Source organism: Ambystoma mexicanum, chromosome 12, assembly GCF_040938575.1.
Source record: "Ambystoma mexicanum isolate Mex_15411 chromosome 12, UKY_AmexF1_1, whole genome shotgun sequence".
Taxonomy (NCBI): Eukaryota; Metazoa; Chordata; class Amphibia; order Caudata; family Ambystomatidae; genus Ambystoma; species Ambystoma mexicanum.
Window position 1 is genome coordinate 2,898,532 of NC_090936.1, and position 23,016 is coordinate 2,921,547.

At 49.0% G+C, this 23,016-nt stretch overlaps 1 protein-coding gene across 1 annotated transcript in view; it reads left to right on the forward strand.

Annotated features, from left to right (window-relative positions):
* Positions 1–23,016, forward strand: part of CDC123 (cell division cycle 123) — a 219,538-nt gene that overhangs the window by 186,942 nt on the left and 9,580 nt on the right. Inside the window, exons 11-12 of the mRNA XM_069627790.1 lie at positions 7,380–7,508; positions 12,974–13,111. Of these exons, the coding sequence (XP_069483891.1) occupies positions 7,380–7,508; positions 12,974–13,111 (267 nt within the window). The remainder of the gene's footprint in view (positions 1–7,379; positions 7,509–12,973; positions 13,112–23,016) is intronic.

The window sequence follows — 23,016 nt, forward strand, 5'->3', positions numbered from 1 at the left end:
CTTATTTAGATGTGTAAGCGGCTCTATCGTAACACAAGAGGAAATCGGCCTACATAACCGTCCCAGGTAGCACCACCCTTCAGATACAGGTACAGGTATGCAGTGGCTTCCGAGGAACGGGAGGCGGGTGGCAAAGTCAGAAATGGAAGCCCCAGTGTCGGTAAGAGAGAAGCCCCAGAGTGGGGAGAGAAGCGTCAAGAAGCTCCACAGTAGGGAATCGAGACATAGAAGCCCAGTGTCGATCAAAGAACAAGGGAGTCCTGAGTGGGGAAATGAGCAAGAACGAGCCTAGAGCCGGAGAGGGAAGAGACTGAAAGAACCACAGACTGCAGGAACAAGGAAATACGAAAGTCCTACTGAAGGGAGGACTGCGAGTCACCAGTTTTAAGGAGGACCAGAAAAACTCTGCTGGATCCCCGGTACGGCATTCCAGCCGTAGTCTGTCTGTGTTTTGGACTGTGAGCATAGCCAAGGGCATCCGGTAAAAAGACACAAGTGTAGGGGTCAGAAGCCAGCAGCCATCCCTTTCCCTTGGGCAAGCCCTCCTTCAAATGTACACCATCATCCAAGCCTGGATCCAAGCTAATGGACTCTGCCTAAACGGAGACAAAACAGAGATCATCCTCCTAGGCCCCAAAGAAATACTGCCCAAACTGACCAAAAATATGGCAACTTTACCATAGACAACACCATCATCCCTGTTTCCTCCTCCGTTAAGACTCTTGGAATCTACCTAGACTCCACCCTCTCAATGATGCGGCAGGTCAGTGCCATTGCCGCCTCATCCTCCCACACCACTAAACTTATAAATGCAATAAAAACTTTTCTAACTAGCCAAAACTGCTTTTCCATCACACGAGCCACCATTGGAGCTAAACTGGACTATTGCAATGCTCTCCTTGCAGGTATCTCAGCCGAAAACCTAAACAGGCTCCAAGTTGTCAAAAACCATGCATTCTGAGCAGCCCCTAGTATTCCTAAGAGAGACCACGTCACACAGGCTAGGCGGGCCGCCCACTGGCTCCTAGTTTGAGAGGATCAGTTTTAAGACCCTCACCCTGACACACAAGTCCCTCAGCCTCACTGCCTCCCCCTACCTATCTGAAACTATCGCTAGGGACACCTCCCTGCGTCCAAGAAGAAGCCCTTACGCCAACCAACTACGCATACCGCCCGTCAAAAGAGCAAATGCAAGAGGTATCGGCTTTCCTCGTATAGCACCTAAACTATGGAATGCCCTACCCAATGCTCTCAGAGCTGAAACCTCCCTCACAGCCTTTCCGCAAAACCCTCAAGACTACACTGTTCAACTAACTCTTTCCCTTCCTTCCTTCTCCTAACTCCTCTCAACTTTTCTCCTATCTGCTCGCCGTTGTGGTTCCTGTAACTAAGTATGCTCATCTGTGTAACCAGCCATCATCTTTGTAACCGCGCACGATGCCTCAGGGCTGATGCGTACTTTATAAATGCTAATAAATAAATAAAAAAATAAAGGCCCAAGAGTATTTCTTGGTTGTTAAATATGTTCTTATGTGCAGTGGGGAGAGAAAGTAGGTTAGAATAGTATTTCTGGACAGAGGACTTAATGTATGTTTGACCATCTTGACAGACTGATGAGCACCCTGTTAGGATGTGCAGTGTTTCCAATGTTTACCTGTTAAACCATGAGTGTATAATATTTCCTTCACTATGTCTATCGTCACTTAGATACTATAGAACATAGAACTGCATCTTATGTAGCAGGGTTCCAAGGAGAGCCAGTGAAGAAGCAGGGCCTTAGTGGGAAGATTGTACTCCTCCTGCTGGGGGTCGTCTTATGTCATCAACTTGCAAATAAAAGGTTCTTTACCTTTAAACTACTGGTTATGTGAAAGCCTCCCTTTGTACATAACATTTGGCGACGAGGATTTTGACTGGGACCCGGAGGACGACCCCCAGCGCCTTTTCTACAGATCTAGTGTGCTGGCTGTGGAGCGGAGCCAGCCTGACTTGCCTGAGGGAGGGCCTTTTTCAGTGGATTATTGACGGCCTGACATCCAGTGTGTGGCACCCACCGGAGGGACATTGCTAGCGCCAGAGGAAAACCCCTGGAGGCTCCGTGGTCTGCGGGAGCTGGAATTGGACCCCTGCAATTTTGTTGAACTTGTGGAGACCGGGCTGGCAAAGACACGGCTTTGGCACTTTTATAATTGGATTTTGGGTTGTGTGTTTTCCGAGCGGCCATTGGACACCCTGGCCCCACACTGAGCAAGGTTGAGAAAGGAGTCGCCGCCGATGACCCTGGTGAGGCGCTCCAGGGTGAGTACATAACCAAGCAGCTATCTTTTAATTAGTGTCACCTACCTGTTTGGGTGGGAGCTCTATTGGTTAAACCAGAATTGCAAGCTTGTTATTCTATTCTGCAACTTTGAGACATGGCAAATGTGCCTGCTCCTGTGTTTTTTCTGGCAGTGCCAGGTGAACCCAGGGTTAGATGGGAAGACTGGAAGGAAGGATTCAGCAAATATGCCTTAGCAGCGTTTGGTGCCAACTACTCCAATGAGCGCAAGGAGGCATTGCTATTTCACTGTTTGGGAACTGCAGGCCAAGAGGTCTTAAAGAGATTGCCGGAGCCTTCTGACATTTTGGATGCTGGTCCATATGAAAGGACATTAGCCAAACTGGACAGGCATTTTAGAGTGGAGGAGAACATTATATTGGAAAGATATAAATTTGCCACGAGACAGCAGAAGAATGGGGAAAGTATCGAGGATTTTGTCACGGCTTTAAGGGGCTTAGCAGTGAAATGCAAATTCACTCACTGTCAGGATGAGCACTTGAGAGACCAGCTAATGAATAAATGTTCCAATGACAGTATTAGGAAAGAACTATGGAAAGAGAGGAACCCCACTTTGGATCGAGCAATTGAGATAGCGAAAATGGTGGAACACACAGATAAGTGCATTGAGGTTCTTCAATCGGATACTGTGAACAATGGTAAACCCAAGTTGGATGAGAGTCAGGGTTCAGTGCTGAAGGTGTCAAAGGTTGTTCAGAGGCAGAGCATGTGGAATCCAAGACGCGCCTCGCAGAATGCTAAAAGGAGCGAAGAGAACAGACCGGCAACTGGCAGAGGATGGCGTCAATGGGTTCCTGCAAAAGATAGCAGAGGGATTCCCAAAGACATGAATTCTTTCAAGATGGTTAGGGATTCAGGACAATCCAGAGGTTTTCCAGGGAGAAGATGCTTTAGATGTGGAAGCTTGTCGCATATAGCCTCGGATAAGGATTGCTTTGCTATTCATATCATATGCAATGAGTGTGGCGTGAGAGGGCACATTGCCCGATGTTGTAGAAATTTTAATGCTGGGTCAAATCAAGTGCATGAAATAAGTGCAAGTTATGAAGATGAGTCATATTGTGAGGATGGCAGAGAAGTGGTATTTACAGTGAATGCTGTCAATGGCAGAGTGAAAATGCAGAAACCTTATGCTGAGGTTGTAATTCGAGGTGTACCCGTACGCATGCTAATGGATAGTGGTGCTGACTACACCTTGATAAGTGTGGAAGTGTGGAGGAACAAATTCGATAGTTGTACTCTGTGGGAAAATACTGTTAAAGCAAATACTTATGGAGATGTTCCCATAGATATTATAGGTTGCTTTGATGCTGAATTACAGTTTAAGGACAGGAAGGCCAAAGGTTGTGTGTATGTTACCAACAGAGGGGGTGAATTGTTGTCATGGAGTGATCAAGCTGAATTGAAGATAAGGCTTGAGGCAAGTCATCCCGAGCAGGTAATGTCTGTTGCGGGAGGAGAGCCCACAGAGATACAAACCACGTTATCTGGGAAATTGGGGTGTCTTAAGGGCTTTGTACATGTAATTCGCCTAAAGAAAGGAGCTGTCCCTAAGATTGCAAAACTGCGAACTATTCCTCTTGCTCTTAGAGGAGATGTAGAGGAAGAACTCAAGAGAATGGAAAGAGATGGTGTCATTGAAAAGATAGAAGCATCTGAATGGGTCAGTCCTATAGTTGTAGTCAGAAAAGGCAATGGGTCTTTGAGGCTCTGTATAGATCTTAGACATCTAAACAGCATGGTTGTGGCAGACAGGTTTCCTCTTCCCCGAATAGATGATTTGATGGTGGGAGTAACTGGGTCAAAAGTGTTCTCCATACTAGATCTTAAATCGGCCTACCATCAGGTTGAATTGCACCCTAATTCCAGGGATCTCACCGCCTTCATCACCCCGATTGGATTGTTCAGGTGTGTTCGCATGCCATTTGGTTTGGTCTCAGCCGCAAGTGTGTTTCAGAGTATTATGCATAAATTACTTGGGGGTGAAAAAGGGGTGATGTGTTATCAGGATGATGTTCTTGTATATGGGAGCGATGAGAAGGAGCATGATGTTCGTTTGAAAAGAGTTTTGGATATTTTGAAGGAGGCAGGCCTCACCGTTGCCTTGGAAAAATGTACTTTTAAAGCCAACAAAGTGGTGTACCTGGGTCATGAGATCACTGGGGAAGGGGTTAGACCCAAGGAGGAGGCTATTGAGGCCATAAAAAGAATGGAGGAGCCTAAGTCTAAAGGGGACATACTATCATTTTTGGGACTGGTGGAGTTTTACGGCAAATTTGTCAAGGGGTTAGCAGAAATGTCGAGGAATATGAGATTTCTCACTCGCAAGGGAGTCGTTTTTAAATGGTGTGACCGGTGCAAGAAAGAATTCTTTATGATAAAAGAGGCTATTGTCAATGCTCCCATTTTGAAAATATTTGAGGAAAGTAAACCCACATTGCTTTTTGTTGATGCCAGTGATTATGGTGTTGGGGCTGTTCTGATGCAGGAGGATCAAACAGGTTTACAGACTGTGGCTTTTGCGTCCAGGTCTTTGAAGGGCCCAGAATCTAGATATTCAGTTATTGAGAAGGAGGCTTTAGCATGCGTTTGGGGTGTCGAGAAATTTAAAAGATTCTTGTGGGGGAGGAGTTTCACCATTTGCACTGACCATAAACCCTTGGTTGGAATTTTTACGAAAGGTGGTTTGGAGAGAGTGTCAAGACGCATTATGAAATGGGTCACGGCATTGCAAGGGTTACAGTATACCATGCTCCACGTAAAGGGGGAGGTTAATGTGGTTGCAGACGCCTTGTCTAGATCTGTCCAGAGGGAAATTTCTGACGATAGTGACTTTACAAGTTCAGAGGAGAGTGCAGAAATATTCCAGGTGCATGAAACATTAAAGAAAAGTGAGTGGGATGTGTCTTGCACGGAGGATGTTGTATATCAAGGAGTACTTACTCTGGTTGCAGAAGGTAAAATTAAGAGCCACAGGGGCGAGATGAATGGTTTTGCCAAAGTGAGGGAGGAGCTATGGATTCAGGATGGTTATTTATACAAGGGTCACCAGATGGTTGTGCCAGTCGGTATGAGGAAGTCTGTCTTGGAGTTGGCCCATGTTGGGCATTTAGGTCTGGCCAGGACGAAGGGACTTGTGAGGTCTGAATTTTGGTGGCCTGGTATCGACAAGGACATAGAGGAACAAGTCAAAGACTGTGTGGAATGTATTGAGGGAAACAAAGGCTTGAAAGTGCAAAAAGTTCCCATGGTAGTGAGGGAGTCCCCGCGTGTCCCTTGGGACGAAATTGCGTTGGATCTCCTCGGTCCATTTAATATTGGTGGTGGCAGAGATAGCTACCTATTAGTAGTCATGGATTTATTATCAAAATGGCCGGAGGTATGTGTACTCAAGGACATATCCAGTAGTAGTATAATCAGATTTTTGGAACAACTGTTTTGGAGAGAAGGGTTTCCAAGAAAGTGTTTGTCTGACAATGGGACCCAACTTGTTTCCAGAGAGTTTAAAGAATTCTTAGGGAATCATGGGATTGAGCAGGTGAATACTTCATTATATCATCCCCAGAGTAATGGGTGTGTGGAACGATTTAATAGGACTCTGATGGAGGCTATTAGGATAGCGGTGGCTACTGGAGGAGATTGGGTGAGAACAGTGATGGAACGCACGTTCCAGTATAGGCTAGCTACCCATAGTGTCACAGGCGTGAGTCCATTTGAGATCTTGAGAGGAAGAAAACCAAATACTCATTTATGTCCAGGTTGGATGGGCAAATCAAAAATGGTGGATGTGGATCTAGAGAGTGTAAAAAGGAGAATTTTTGAAGCTGGAGTTAGATCCAAGGAGAGGTATGATCAGAAGAATTGTTGTAGGGAACTCAAGGTCAAAGAGGGTGATTGGATTAAAGTCAAGCTCCCCACCAAAGTTCGTAAAGGAGCCTCGTTGTTTTCTGAACCCAAGCAAGTTGTGAAAGACTTGGGTTCGTCAGTGTTGGTCAAAGGAGGAGCTATTTGGAATAAGGAAAGGGTGGCTTTTCCGTTTCAATGTTAATTTGTCTTCAGTTAGTTGGAGACAGGGACTTTCTGGTGATTCTACCTAATCAACCACTAGATGTCATATATCTATGCTCTTGATTTGTGCCAGGACTTGCAGCGCATCCAATGTTTTACCTGTTAAACCACGAGTGTATAATATTTATTTTACAGGTTTCAATTTCAGTTGTTCAATATGTGTTTTACAGGTTTCAATTTTAGTGGGTCCTCACCCACACAGTTACTTGTTATGTTTAAGGAGGAGAGGTGTTAGGATGTGCAGTGTTTCCAATGTTTACCTGTTAAACCATGAGTGTATAATATTTCCTTCACTATGTCTATTGTCACTTAGATACTATAGAACATAGAACTGCATCTTATATAGCAGGGTTCCAAGGAGAGCCAGTGAAGAAGCAGGGCCTTAGTGGGAAGATTGTACTCCTCCTGCTGGGGGTCGTCTTATGTCATCAACTTGCAAATAAAAGGTTCTTTACCTTTAAACTACTGGTTATGTGAAAGCCTCCCTTTGTACATAACACACCCCTTGTTAGCTGGGCTTAGTAGCACAGAGTTTCAACAAGATGAGGTCTTTTGAATCGGAAGAGAAAATAAATCATTCCTGCTGGTCCGTCTCCTGAGTGGTCTTGTCTTTTAATATTGAGCCTCATTTCAGATGGCGGGTGGGTGCTCTGGAGTCCTTTCTGCCACCCCCTAGACTGTGCAATTCTGCAACACCATCTCATCGTTCGCTTATTGCAGGGATGGCACTATTCAAAAAGCACATCTGCTGTCACATTTCGGCATTAAACTTCATCTTGCCATCAAACACTACCTGCTCTACAATCATGATTGTGCTTTTATTATTGCACGGTTGTGTTGTTTTCAGCACATGGGATAAGACGTTATATATAAAAATGAAATGTACCTGAAGTTTTGAAAGACTAGAGCTTGTCCTGTTCTCCATACTTAATGGATTGTTTTGTGAATGCATTTTTTCTGTTCATGATTCTAGGGTAAAATATGGTTAATTGATTTTAACCCTTTTGGGGAAATAACTGATTCACTGCTGTTCACCTGGGAAGAGCTGACTTCAGGAAACCATCTCCGCAGTGTCCAGGGTAACATGGAAGCTACAGAGCAGGTAAGCAGCATATGTACCATTTGGTTTGGATGCGGTTTAAACCTCATGTACATGTATTTCTTTCACCTATGGAACATGTATGACTGTTAAATGGCTAAAACGGACACGGGGAACAGAGATGCACATTTCATTTAATAAACGTGTGATGTAGGCCACTTAGAATTCATCTGCCGTGGTGATGATGTGGTGCTCGCTATACTAAGGCTTATTAAATCTCGCACCTTCGGGAGACCCCAAAGATCTTTCCTAGACTTTTACCAGTGGATTGAGTTGCAATACCTTACAGCGGTGACCAGCATTTTGACTGCTTCGAATATCCACTAGGTAACGCTGCAGTGTTTATAAGCTGTTGCCACCATCCACTTCGGGGCCTTTGGTTTTAATTATCCTATCCAAGGGCCTTCTGTTGGGTAGATATAAATTTGTATGTACAATCTCCTCCACCGGTGAGCCCCACAGGCACCTTTTGCTGGACTACTGGCTTTTTTGGTCAGGTCTCCTGAATGAGTGAATGAGTGGGAACCTTTTTCCACACTCGTTCTTTTACTCTTGTCTATGGGACACTTGCTTAACTTCTTTCCATACCTATTTCTTGGAGTCCGGCTTTCCTCCAAGTGTTAGGGAATCTGGCACTGCCCCACTCTGTGCAGTGTTGTTGGGAGGCCTTTGGGCTTCCCTTCTTATTTTCCGCTATTTTCCTTGTGAGAACACATGTTCCCAAGGACAGGGGGTATTGTCTTTCCTTCCTATCTTTTCTATTCTGAGATCTGCACACCCCACCTTATGTGGAGGGCTGAGGGGTTGCACTGTATCCCCTTTTTCACTTCTCGTTTGGTTATAGTGACAAGCTAATCTGAATGGCTAGTGGCATCCTACCTACTTTTGTGTAAATTGTGTTTGCAGACTGTACTCAGAGCTGCGGTAGTGCACAGAAGAGCGACCATTGACCCAAAATGGTGACGCTGTTTTTTTTTTTTTTTGTTTGCCAATTCAAGGCGGATTGTCCTTTCTTGGTCCTTCTGCTGTGCAGGGTGGGTGGGCCTTTGACTTTTGTCTTCGGCAGGTTTCCATGGGAAAGCTTGCTCAGCCACCAGTGTCTCTGTGAAGACCAGAAACAGGGGAGGACCCCGATACTCCACTGGTCTTTGTTTTCTGCTGTACCGTCGAGAGTGTTGGCTTGGTTGGTAACAGCAATTGTGGGTAAGGATCTTGCCAACTTTCTTTGTACTCATAAGGAGCTTCTTAGCGCTTACCCCCATCTCTTTTTGTATATATTTGTAATCTTGTCACGCTCTACTTGCACATCCTCGGTTTTAGTGTACATCTGCCTTGGTTCCTGAGTGCATGTTTGACTCCAAGCTATTCACTGTGTGATCTTGTGCATATTTCACTTGCCATGTGCACTTTGTCCTGTCATGACACGCATAACTAGAAAGGGATGGACTGCTAAAGCCTAAGGCCTCTGAAAAAGTATTGCAAGTCTTGAAAAGTATTTACCTGCTTTGTGTTGGTTTTGTTTTATTCATTCTTTCCTGAAGCAGCTATTCTGAAAGTGACTGACTGTGAATACTGCATTTGTGCTGGGATTCTGCCTACTGTATGCTATATTGCTTACCTTCCTAGTATGTCCGTGTTTCTTTGGCCTATGTGAATGCTCTAGGCTGTCTGTACCTCCCTACAGCCCTTACTACCCCGTGAGATAATCCTTGCTGCTCAGCCATTGCTATCAGAATACTTGCGTGCTTCAGGCCTATACTAGGAGTCCGAGCCCTGTGCCCAAGTGGGAGTCTTCCCAAGTCCTACCTTTGGTGGACTTTAGCAAAACTCCCTAACACCTTCCTCGCCCTGTCCCCCACTCCCACCTGCACACAGGCAGTGCTTCAGTTAAACTCATTTTGGATGTTTTTCATTGACGAAAAAGCCCGGACCTGAAAAAAGGAGCAGTGAACTCGGACATCCACAGATTACAAAATGTTAGTATCGTGACTTTGTGATGGTGCATCGGGGGTCTGCTCAGAAACCTGCCAGTGATTTGAATGTCTCGCAGAGACCCTTCCTCTGATTTCGGTGACCAGGTTGTCCCTTTTATTGATAAACTACTGTGCCTTAGGTTTTGTTCTCAGAATTGAAAAACTGAAGGCAGAAGTCTACCTGCCTTCTTAGGTCGCTTTTGGTGTCCATTTTTTTTCATGGAAGCCTTTGGGGGTAAAGAGTTCATCATGACAGTATTTCATCTGCTAAATAAGTAGAATGTGTTCCACATTTGTAGGCTAAGAATTCAATGACTACTAAAAGGGTAACTGATGCACTGCATTTTGAGACGCGTGGTCTCCCTCTTGGGAGCACAGATTTGGTTTTCTAGCAGATGGTCATTCTTTTGGATTTGAGACTTCACATGTACATGGGAGTTTGTTTCACCAGGTAGTTCTTGAAATGTTTGAGTTTAATTTTCCCTTTTGCTGACTCTTGCATTACCTTGTACTTTTTCTTTCTGGGGGCAACAGGCCTATTCAATCGGACCTACAGTGTACAGCTTGAACTTTTGAGATGTGGCTTATTTTGTGTGTTTGTGGGTGTTAAGAGTTTTACTAAAGTCCACCTGCGGTAGGATTGGAGAAGACTCACTCTTAGGAGTACAGGGCTCCAATTCTTAGGTTTGGCCTGAACTACCCAAAAGGTTTGGTAGCTTTGGCTGACCAGCCAGGCTTAGCCTAGGATGGAGAAGGGCTGTAGTAGAGTACAAAGACCTTTTGAGCACACATGCAGTCAAGGATACACTTGCACACTGTAGATATGCTTATTAATTATATAATACTATGCAATGTTCAATTCAAAATACAATTCAGGTAAGTAAGGAAAGTTTTCCACATATCACAGTAAGACATTTGCAGTAGCAATAATGGTAGACCTTTAGATAAAACAGAATAGCTTGTAGCTTTAGGATAGCAAATCAATAGCAATACTGTTAAGTTAGATGCCTTTGTGCAGGCCTAAACTCTAGAAGGCCATCCCTATCTGGGGAAAGTCTGATGGGGGCACTGGTCGACCAGAGACCCGTGGGTGGCAGAACAAAACAAGGCAGACACTGTCAAAGCTGTCAAAATGTACAGGTGATACTTTTCGTAGGAAGTAACAAATGTTGATTCACAGGGTTCTGGGGGACTGGGTGGACTCCTGAAGGATTTCAGCTTCTAGTACGAATGTCCTTAGGCCTGGGAGAACAACGTTGGGTCGTCCACCCCTACGTGACCCAAAAAGCTCAGGAGGAGTGAAACAGCAACACGAAAACTGTCTAGGTAAGTACCCAAGAGTTATAGTACCTTCTATGATGAAGAAAAGCAATGTCACCGGCGGGTCAACCAGGTAAGACAGCAGCTCCGGTTCGGGCTTCTTTCCTTGGTGGCTGGATGAAGATCTTTTGGCGGGAGCAGACGGTCGGACTCAACCACAGAAATGCCCAGCAGATGATCTTCACGGCACTTGGATGTGGAGGCTCGACACAGGCTTTTCAGCAGCGACGGTTGTCACCTGGCTACTTTCTGCCTTCTCTCGTTCCTCGTCTCTTCTGTGGGGACTTCTACGATCAGGATGAAATCTCTGTAGGCCCAGACAGATGCCCACAAGGTTATTGCCGGAACTGCTCTCGACGAGACGATGCACCACAGTAGTGCCAGAGGTCCCAGGGTATTCGGGTATTGCAGGCCTGGAAGGTCGCAGCCCTTCGTGGGATGGCTCAAACTGTAGCAGGTCTCGAGACTGGTTAGGCTCACCAGTCCAAGAGAGGAAGTTGTGCAGTCTGGATCTTCCTTGTCACACAGAAGAAAGGGCTCGTGCTGCAGCAGTAACTCAGTCGGCTTGGCAGTCGTCAGAGGTGGCTGCAGACTTCCTTTTTCTTAGGAACGTTTCTTCCATTGCTCGACTCTTGCTTCAGCATCAAGGCCCTCGCCTTTTATGCAGTAACCCAGCCATTCGGCATGAATGCGCCATTCAAACTTTGGGTGGTGGCTGTCTCAAGTAGACAGTCAAGCACCCAGTGAGAACAGGCTCCAAGTAGACGCACTGTAGGACAAAGACCTGAGGAGTTGTGGTATCCTCCCGGCTTTCTGTCCTTCCAGACACAATGGCGCCTCCGGTCGGGCTTCCCAGTGGGAGCCTCTAGAAGATAAAGGAGTGAGCAGGACTCCACCCCCCCTCCACCCCATCCCCGCCGCTCCACCCAGGTTAGCAGAGGAAGGCTCTTAAAAGGGCAAGTCATTCTGAGTTGGTGAAAAAAGACGGCTGCCACCATTTTCAGTCAATGGTGACCCCTGTGCGCTTTACCACAGCAGCGACTGCAGCCTACGTGTAAAAATCACAAAGTCGGCAGAAAATATCACATAAGGAGGGGTGAAAAAGCCTAGGTAGGATAACAAGTATCCCCACATCCTGGTAACAATAAGGAAAATAAAATAAAACCAAAGAGGGAAGCTCAAGGAGCTCCCAGCAACACTGGTGCTGTGCGCTGCAATCATAAAATGCAGAAGCCAATAAAAATATGGAGGGAAGCAGCCTCCATTACTGAAAGCCAAAAAGGGTTTCCAGAGTCACAGAAAAAGAGGGAGAAAAAAGGTTCTCACTCACTCAAGACAGGTAGATTCAAATCCAATCGTCCATCAAAACGTGTGGGGGGGACATCACTATTAAATTAAACACAAAATGAAAATTCTACCCAACAGTGGCTGGAAAGGAGGGCCTAGTAGCATACAGAGAACTCTAGCTGTCCCATGTCTTGGCAGTATTTGCTGTCCAAGCCAAGTTCTGACTTCTCAGATTCCCAGCACGTTATATGCCGTGACTTGGTGTAATGTGAGTTGAGGTTTCTTTTGTTGCATGGGGGCACTGATCGATGCAGCCCTTTGTCGCTATTACTGTGTGTGCAACCAGGGCCTTGGGCAGAGCTGCAGCAGTGTTTCTTTCCAGTGTCCTGGTGAAGATTAAATGGGTTCCTCCTACAAACCACTTCCACAAAAAGGAGATTTTCTCCATCTCTTTGTCCTACATGGATTCCATCTAAGGAGAGAAATCCCCACGATGCTTATTCTCTATAGAACACTCTGAGTCCGTCCTGGGGCTTTAGATGGACTAGTCCATATTCTAATGAGAGGACATGGTCCTTGCATGTTCCCGCCTTCTCTAAAAAGAATCTGCATCCTCCCAGTGAACTGCAGTAGATCCGAGCGTATGGATCCCTTGAGAATCCCAGATGTAGAGTTTACTTGTACGGGCTATGTCCCATTTCTCTAAACCAGATCACTCACAGAAACTTAGTGCTTTCAGTCCACAGGCTCTCACATTACCAATAATTTTCTGTGAGTGATCGGATTGTCTCATTTTATTAATTGACGAATGTTAGTGCTGTGCTATGAAATGTGAGTGTAAACGTGTCATGTGTTGATTGTCCAGCGTTGCCTGTTCCTTTCCCCAAGGACTGTCCAGCATTCCGTTGCACAACCAGTGAAGTCACAGTACAGCCAAGCCCTTACCTGAGCTACCGACTGCCAAAGGATTTTGTGGACCTTTCTACTGGAGAAGATGCTCACAAGTTCCTCGATTTACTGAAACTGGTAAGTGAATACTTGAGCAAAGTGTGTGAGTTAATGTGTTCACTTTATTAATGTGAATTAGAATGAAATGTTTCTTTTAATTGGTACTCACACATTCCATCCCATGTTCTCTCTGCTTTTGGGATCTCATCTCTGAGAAGGGGGGAGAGCTGGGCGCTCTGAGCAGCCGGCTGTCGAAAGCATAGCTGGATGGCATGCATGGACAACCTACTCCAATAACCTCCCCGCACGCACATCTGGGTGTAGTTACTGGTCCTTCTCTACTGGCAGATGGTGCTGAAGAACTGGTATAGGCCGATTTGACTGACAAAAACTGGTCGCAATGAACAAAAGTTCTAAAAATGCTACCACCAAAGGTTCGAACACCAAAAGTTCGAACCTTTGGTGGTAGCATTGTAAAAAATAAACTGGGGATGCGGGGGTGTCCCCCGCGTCGCTCCGCTCACTATACTTTATGGTATAGTGAGCAGGGGCTGCGGGAGACACCCCTGCAGCCTTCAATAAAAAAAAAAAAAAAAGAAAAGGACCCTGTGGCGCCGGTTCCCGATCACGGAATTGAAAGGGAACTGGCGCTGCAGGAACCCAGCGTGAAGATGAAGGTAAGTGGGGTTTGTTAATGTTGTGGGTGGTGGTGTGTTGTGTGTGTGTGTGTGGGTGTGAGTATGTATGTGTGTTCGCATGAGAAAGGTGCAAACTTTTGGTAGTTCGCACCTTTCTCATACAAATGTTTCGGCTGCGGTAGTTTGTACCGCGGTCAAATCACTTAGATTCTGAAAAACTAGCCACGGCTCTGCTCTTTCTTGTACTCCGATTAGTTAATTCTTTTTTGGGGTGCCGCTCCAGCTCTTTGCGGCTGTGTTCTCCTCACCCAAACCCACCAGGAAGGACTGAAAGTACTGACATTCTGGAGCTGTCCTTTTCCGATGCAAACCCTCAGGTTCTTTGAACAGAGTACCTCAGGACTGATCATTCCTGACTTCTGTGCACGGGTTGCTGCGCTCTTTCACCATGTAGCCTGCATTCATGTCTGTGCCGGTGGGAGCTCATTTGAAAGGCTCCTCTACAGGCGTATTTTGAGACTCCTCTGCTGCAGTACTTGTTCTTCATCTTTCTTTAGCCCGTTAACTCATTTCCCCATGGGTGGCTGTCTGCGGGGTGTTTGGGGGGGCTACCTGAGACCTCGAGTGCACATGCCTTCATTATGCTGACAGTGAGATCTCCATGTCCCATTAAAGCCCAACAATGGCGCATTCACCGGGTATCCCTCAGAATGGAAACTAGTTCCTGATGATTCAGTGCCCTCCAGTCCATTCAGCAGGGCAAGTCCTTCCGCGGTATAACACTAGGCACACACCCGAGGACCCTCTAATAGACCCTCCAATGGATCTTCATGATCTCTTCCAGTGCTATCCAAATCTAGTGCAGAAGGTGTTCTAAGGTACATAGGCCTAATCCTGATGCATCCGACTCTCCAGACTGGGAGAATGCACTCACCTCTTCCCCGGCTTTTGGCAGACCTTGGAGACAATCCAGGACCACCGACTCTTGGTGTACACACATCCAGATGGAAAGAGCTTCCAGCAGAGGAACATGTTTAATGATTTCTACCTTAACATCCTAGCTTTTATTTACGCCACGTTTGATCAGTCTGTCAATGTTTCATGGTTACAGCAACTTTACAAAAAGTATTAGTCTGTTTATTTCGGAATATCGTAAGACCATAAAACACAAAATGTCAAACATGTAAATAAATACATATATTCCAAAAACACATAAATATGCAAGCATTACAGTTCAGCATTTCCTGTTCAGAGCATTGCATCCAGCCCACAAGGTGGGTATCTGCCCTCAGAAAGTAACTTAACGAGTGTTTGGTAAGATTTTAACCTTCGTGCTAAATCTACCCCACTTGTGGTAACCCCAGAACTTTTTGCTGGACTTGTAGATTATTTTTCCTTATACCTCAGTGAGTGGGAACCTTTTTCCACACTCACAGATCCTTTTACCCTTTTCATTGGTGTCATTTTTAAGACTCTCCATGGTGTCCTTTTAATATAATCCTCTTTGGCAACTTTTGGTATCTATGTCATTATTGTTGCAGGGTTGCTCTTGGGGCTCTTCTTTCACTTCTGCTGGCTAACCTTGTGAGAACTACAGTTCCTAAGGGTAGAAAGGATAGTTCCATCCCTTCTACAGTTTGTTAGGTAAAAACCAGCCCATCCCACCTTATGTGGAGTGCTGGGGAGATGCAATGTATCCCCTTCTCACTAGCACTGTAACAATTCTGTTGCAAGGACAAGCTTACCTTACATGGCCGGTGGCAGTGAACCCCTTTCCTAATTCGGTGCTTTCACAGCTGCACTAAAGGCACCCATGGGTGCCATTTTACCAAAATGGCCCCTGTCTTCTTTTTTCCATTTTCACACTTCTTCTCCCTTGTTGTTACTTCCCCTGACCTCCGGGGTGGTAAAATCATTTGTGTCCATTTTGTCTTCGCCGGGAGACCTTGGTCAAGCCTGCCCAGGTTTATGAGTGTCTGGGAAGGCAGGAAGTGAGGGCGGAGCCCAAAACCCAGCATATTCCAGCCTGCCTGCGAGAATCCAGTTCATACTGGGAGGCTGGCTGTACTGAAAAGACTGCCAAGCCCCCAAGTTTTAATGTTGCATGTCTGTTTAATTGGCTCGGTTCCTGCATAAGTCTGATCCTGAAAGCTGGAGAGGTAGATCGACCACTGGACCTGAATCCGAAGAGGAAGAGGAAGATGAAGAAAACACAGCTGAGATAATTTCCAGGGACTGAAGAGCCTGCTGTGTAGCTGCATTCTGCTGTTACCCTTCCTTCTAAGTGACCCGGGACCCCGAAAACGATGACCCCGAACCAGAGCCTGGTGAGAGCCACTAGACTGAAGAAGACCTGCATTTTGAGCCATCCAACATCATGCTGCGACCTTGCGAGCTGCAATACTCCAATACCCTGGGACCTCGAGCCATCGTGCGGTGCATGGTCTTCACAATTCCAAATCGAGGTGAAACTTTGGTGGTATCTTGCTGGACCTCCACAGACGTGATTCCACTCCTTGAAGTCCCCTCACCAGAGTGCAGGAGCAGATTAGCGATGCATATCCAATCAGCGTTATTCGGTCTTCTGGCTCCTGAAAAGGCTGCTAAAACCACAGAGCTGCATCCAGCCATTACGAACCTCTTGCCGGGAGCCTTCCCCGTGATCCCTGCTGCAGAAGCCCTTCCAGTGTCCTCTGTCTTCATGATGAAGGAATTCATTGACTTTTTTGGTTGTTGCTGAAAATCCGGAATTCTTCTTGCTGCAACTCTTCTTCTGTGCCAAGGTACTGTGTTGGCCGGGGTGTTTACCTACCCTAAGCCTTTGTGATTCCTGTGTAGCATTGGGGGTATTTCTTGTGATTGGGAGTCCTCTCATCCAGTGCACCCAGGCCCACTGCAGGGAGCCTCCTAGGGTATCTTCTCACAAGTCTCTACACTCTCAACTAATTCTAAAGTGAAATACTTACTTGTTTGACCTGTCTTCCTCAGGAACTCACTTTTGCTACTTAAGAACCTATCCTAAACTGCCTGTTGGACACTAGAGACCTAGTGACCCCCTCCTGCCACCGAGAACACTCATGCTCTAAGAATAAGGGAAACACTTTATAAGGATTGGGCCTATTGCCTAGAAGACAGAACAAGTGTTCACAAGTTTACTTACTTGTAAATTAGTTGGTTGGTAACTGTAACTTTGATAGTGAGCAGTTACAAAAGTTCTTACCTACCTGAATGTGTTTTGCCATTCCGGGCCACCCCTTGCACTGGGGTCTGTATCTGTACCCATGCAGCCCCCCCACTTTTTCTTCCTGCACTTATCAGACCTACCCTTTCTGCTGCCTTAAACCTAGCACTTGCAAATTGCTGGCTGCACTACCACTGTTTGTTGCCTTTATCATTTATTTATTGTTATTTATCTGTTTCTCCTCTGCTTCGCACTTTCCACTTCTCCCTCCTTCCATGCACTTTCCCCTCCCCCTCTCCCATGCACTTGCACATTCTCAATGGCACTGGGCCTAGTAAGATCGCTGTTTTGTTCTCCTCTGTTCCCCTCCCTTGCCTTGTCGTGCTCTGAAACACTTGTGTATGAGCGCGATAGAAATCAAATATCAATATCGCAGCATTAGGTTTTACCTGCCTAGAATAGCTGTGTGCCCTTCTTAAAAGGTGTTCTTTAGGTGTACCTGACCATGGTCTGCCTGGTGCAATCCTAAATTAGTGTAGAGTTCTTGCATATTTTAGTCTGTGTTCCACTGAGCTGAAAAGCAACTGTAATTGTAGATTACATCAGAAGGTCTTACTTACATAGTATAACTGTGTTATCCTTAATGTTATTATATACTGTTCCTTGAATCTGTGATCAACTATTCAGAAACATAGCCTGGTAAGAGGGTTGGTTTACTATGTGATTTCTTAGCTGAGTGTCACTGCATAACTGACAGGGTCTACTACCCTTAACTTACTGTAAAGTAAGTTGATAGTAAGGAACAAGTTACTTACCTGTAACTGTTGTTTTCCAGCATGGGTCTTGCATGGATTCACATGCTCATGAATATTCCCCGTCGTCAGGCTGGGAATCCTCGGTAAAGAAAAAATCAGTATCAGTTTCGTTTCTGATCTGTCTTTCCTAGTAGTAACCAATCACTGATCTCTGCGTCATACTGACCACAGCCAATGACTGCCCTCCACCTAAGCCCCGCCTCTGGCAGCCATCTTCAGATTTGGTAGCACGTGAAGTGGCAGTATGACCCAGTGAAGAGCCGCAGAGGGGTAGGTGGGAGGGTTCGCATGTGAATCCATGCCAGACCCTTGCTGGAGAACAACAGTTACAGGTAAGTAACTTGTTCCTTCTCCAGCACGGGGTCTTGCATGGATTCACATGCTCATGAATATAAGATTAAATAGTAGTACACACATGCACAACCACGGGAGGTGGCAAAAGGCTCAACATTAAGCAATACAAAAAACTCAACATTAAGCATCTCTTACCTCCTCACCAGGCTCACCTTAAGCGAACAGGTTGCGCAGCACTGCTTGGCCGACCCTGGACTCCTCCCTGGAATCCCGATCGACGCAGTAGAATCTCGTGAAGGTGTGCGTCGACCTCCACGTAGCAGCCCTGCAGATGTCCAGCAGGGGCACACCAGATAAGAACGCCGTAGTAGCAGCGATCGCTCTGGTCGAATGGGCTCTCGGACGGCCTGGCAGCGGTCGGTTAGCTAACCGGTGACAGTGCATGATGCAGCCGGAGAGCCATCTGGAAATGGAAGACTTCGAGAGAGCCTTCCCTTGATTCACAGGTCCAAAGTTCACGAACAGCTGTGATGTCCTCCGGAAAACTCTTTGTGCGGTCCACGTAGAACTTCAGCGCTCTAGCCACATCCAGCGAGTGCAAACTCCTCTCGGCCGGCGACGAAGGAGACGGGAAGAAAACAGGTAACACCAAGGGCTCGTTAAGATGGAAGCCCGACGGCATCTTGGGCATAAAGGAGGGGTGCGTCCTAAGCACCACCCTCGAGGCATGGAAAATCAAGTACGGTGCTTTGCAGGATAGGGCCTGGATCTCTCCCACTCGTCGTGCGGAGGTAATGGCCACCAGAAACGCAGTCTTCCATGACACAAACTTCATAGGTGCGGAGTGCATCGGCTCGAATGGGGGCCCCATGAGCCTGGTCAGCACCACGTTAAGTTCCCACGCCGGGGCCGGGGCCTTCACCGGCGGGAACGACCAGAACAGTCCTCTCATAAACTCTTTTACCAGTCGATGGGACCACAGGGACGTCCGTCCTGTGGTTCTGGTATATCTGGAGATCGCCGCCAGATGAATCTTAATGGAGGCATGGGCTAGCCCAGCCTTTGCCAGCGATAGAAGGTACGGCAGCACTTGAGGGGCCGTAATCCGTAGGGAGTTGATCTTCTGTGCACGGCACCAGATAGAGAACCTCTTCCACTTATGACCGTAGCATTTGAGAGTCGAGGACGCCCTGGCCTTTGCAAGAACCTCTCTACAACTCTAGCGCTGCAGGAGCCAAGCCTGCAGGTTCAGCGACGCCGGGTCGTGGTGGAAGATGGCGCCTCCTTCTCTGGAGAGAAGGTCCGCGTCCGCCAACAGCTTAATGGGAGGGGACGTTGACAAGTCCAGAAGGTCCGGGAGCCAGATCTGCCTCGGCCACGCCGGTGCGACGAGGATCATCCTGCACCGGGACCTCTTGAGCTGGTTGATGAGTCGAAGCAGCAACGGCAACGGAGGGAACGCATACAGGTATAGACCGTCCCAGGGGAACGAGAACGCATCGCCCATGCTTCTCGGCTGGGGAAACCTGCTGGCGAACCTCTTGCACTTCGAGTTCGTCGCTGTTGCGAACAGGTCGATTTGGGGTTTGCCCCATCGTCGAAAGAGTTGATCCACCTGATGCTGGCGCAGTTCCCACTCGTGACACGCGCGCAGCTCCCTGCTGAGCGAGTCGGCGATGGTGTTGCTTTCTCCTGCCAGGTGGAAGGGAACCAGGAACATCCCCAGGGCGACCGCCCAGTGCCACAGATCCTGTGCCTCCTTGGATAGGGCTGGTGATCTGGTGCCTCCCTGCTTCCGTATGTAAAACATTGTCGTGGTGTTGTCCGTGAAGATCCGCACCACCTTGCCCTTGAGCGACGGGAGGAACGATTTGAGAGCCCAGAACACGGCTCGGAGTTCCAGGACGTTGATGTGCAGGGGCCTCTCCTCCGGGAGCCAGAGGCCTCTTGCGTGGAGATCTCCGGTGTGGGCGCCCCAACCTTCCAGGGAGGCGTCAGTCGTCACCGTCTCCTGGTACCCCGGCGTCTGAAAGTCCTTGCCCGCCGTGAGGTGCGCTCGAACGCCCCATCACTGAATCGCCCGCCGGAACACCTCGTTGAGGGGGACCCTGTCTTCGAAGGTGCCCGTCGTCTGTATCCAACGGGCGTCGAGAAATTCTTGAAGAGGGCGCATCCGTAGTTTGCAGAGGCGCACCAGGTAGATGCAAGAGGACATCATCCCCAGGAGGGACTTGATGGACCTCGCCCTGGCCACGTCCGTGGCTAGCAGGCGCTGCACTTTGCCTAGAATGGTCTTCGTCCGTTCTTCCGACGGGGCCGCCAGGCGCCTCACTGTATCGAACTTCGCTCCCAGAAACAGGGCCACCTGCGACGGCACCAGGTGGGACTTCGGGTAGTTTATGGCGAATCCCAGGTTTGTGAGTAGCTGGACGGTCCTCGCAGTGTGTTCGACGGCGAGTTCCCTCGTCCTTGAGCGGATGAGCCAGTCGTCCAGGTAGGGGTAGACGTGAATCCCCTGTAGGCGCAGCCGCGCCGCCACTGGTGCTAAGCACTTGGTAAAGAGCCTGGGGGCCGACTTCAATCCGAACGGCAGTGCTCTGAATTGGTAGTGGCTTCCCTGGACGACGAACCTGAGGCACTTTCGGTGACTTTTGAGGATGGGAACGTGGAAGTAAGCATCCTCCAGGTCCAACGACGATAGAAAGTAGCCCTCCTCCAGCTGTCCCAGTATGTGCTGGAGGGTGACCATCCTGAACTTTTGTGATCTGATGTATTTGTTCAAACGACGAAGGTCCAGGATGGGGCGCCAGCCGCCCGTCTTCTTCCTGACAAGGAAGTACCTTGAGTACACCCCGGAGCCTCTTCGGGACAAGCTCGATGGCGCCTTTCCTGAGCATCGCCCGTACTTCCAACAGCAGTTGCGGGACGTGATTTTCCTTCCTGGCCACAGGAGGAACGTGAGGGCACTTCCTCAGGAATTCGATAGTGTCCTCTTGCCAGGGTATCCAACACCCAACGGTTGGTGGAGATGGACTTCCACACGCCGACGAAATTCGTCAGCCGGCCTCCCACCGGGGTGCTTCGGTGGGGGCCCGAGACCACGGCCGGTTCAGTCCTGCTTGGAGGTGGAGGCCTTGCCGCCCTGGCCACCTTGCCGACGGCGGCGAGGCACTCCCTGCTTGCCGTGACCCCTATAGGCTTCCTGAGATGAGGAGCGTGTCGCCTGGCGGTAGGACGACGAGCCACCGATGGATCCCTTGGAGGCACCCTGTCTGCCTCCGGAGCTCCGAAAGGGCCGTCGTTGCTGAAGGGCTCATAGTGCACGGGAAGTCTCCGTGTCCGTTTTTATGGCTTGGAGGGACTCGTCCACCGCCTTCCTGAACAGGTTGCTGCCGTCGAACGGCATGTCCAACACCCTGGTCTGGACGTCCTGACGGAAGTCGGTCGCCCGGAACCAAACCCCGTCGTCGTAGGCAAACACTGTTGCCCAGCTGGCGGAACCCGGTATCGGCAATATCGGTTGCCATCGTTATGGCGTGGTCCGACGCCACCTCGCCCTCTTGCAGTATTTCCAGGGCCTCGGACCTCTTGTCGTCCGACAAGAAGTCCAATATGGGGGCCAGCTTAAACCAGAGCTCCCTGTCGTAACGGGCCACAATCGCCAGGGCATTGGCCGCTTTGATCGTCGTCGCCGCCGACGAAATGACCCGCCGCCCCATGGCGTCCAACTTCTTTCCCTCGCCGTCCGGCGGGGAATTCGACGTCGAGACTCCTGACCCCGCCGCTTTCTTATTCGCCGCCGCCGAGACGACCGAGTCTGGCGTTGGCTGGGCCCTGAGGCACAGGGGAGCGGTTTCGGGGACCCGGTACTTCTTCTCGTACCGGTCCAGTTTGGCTGGTGCCGTGGAGGGTTTTTGAGAACCGACAGGCCCTCCTCCCAGATGTCATCGATTAGGGGCACCGCGATGACCGTCTTCCTCTTGGCCTCCCGGCGCTGATAGAGGAAACCTTCCTTTTTTTGCTCCTCCGGGCAGAGCTGGAACAATTCGGACGCCCTGGCGATCATGGCGTGGAATGAGCCAATCTCGTCGGGCGGCGAGGCCCGTGCGACGGGAGACCTGTTCCGTCGTCGCCGTCGCCCTCAGAACCCGTCGTCGAGCCCAACGCACCGTCATCTCCCGACTCGTGGGAGGATGAGGAGGGAACTGTCGGCCTTACGGGGGCGAGCGGAGGAGAGGGTTGGGTCCTCCGTCGTTTGTTCTGAGGACTTCCCGACGGGCCAGGTTGCGGGTCCTCCGGCCTGGGCCGTGGGAATCTCGTTCTTATCTCAGAGCATAAGGACTGGATGGCAGACAAAATGGCCGCCGAGCCATCCTGAGGCCTAGGATCCGGCTGCGCCGGAAGGGAAGGCCGCTCTTCCTCACCATCGTCGTCTTCCTCGGTTATCTCCCGAGGATCTTCCTGACGGGATCGAACCTTCTCGAATTGGACTTCGAGGTTCCTCACATCCTCGGTCAGTTCCTCCTCCGAGGCTGACTGAGCTCGAGGAGGGCACCGTGCCCCCCCTCGCTTCTTCCATCATGGCGGCCACGACGATGGGCTGAAAAGAGGATTCCCTCCTTGGCGGCAGGGAAACTCTAGTCCCGGAGGCAGTCTCCGCTGGCGGTGTCTCTGCCGGCTTGGCAAGACTCGCCGCGATAGCCTCGATAGAGGCCTACGCCTGCTGGGTAGGGGCCCTCACAACCTTAGGTGCGTCCCGGGCCTTCTCCTTCGGGGGAGGGGCGACGCCTCGCTCTCCCTCTTCCGAGATCGGACGGGGCTCCTCCCGAAGCTTACCCGGGGTCTCGGACTTTCTCTTCCCCGGAGCGTTGGCTCGTGGTTTACGGTGCCGGGGAAGGTGCGCCCAGCCTGGCGACCGAAGAGCCCGACCTTTCGGCGCTGCCGGAGCCAGCTGACTCGCGGCGCTTGGCCTGGTGTTGGGCCCCCGTCGCCAGGGCGCCCGCACAGGATTTAGAAGCCCGCTCAGACCCTTTCTTCTTCTTCTCACCCGTCGAG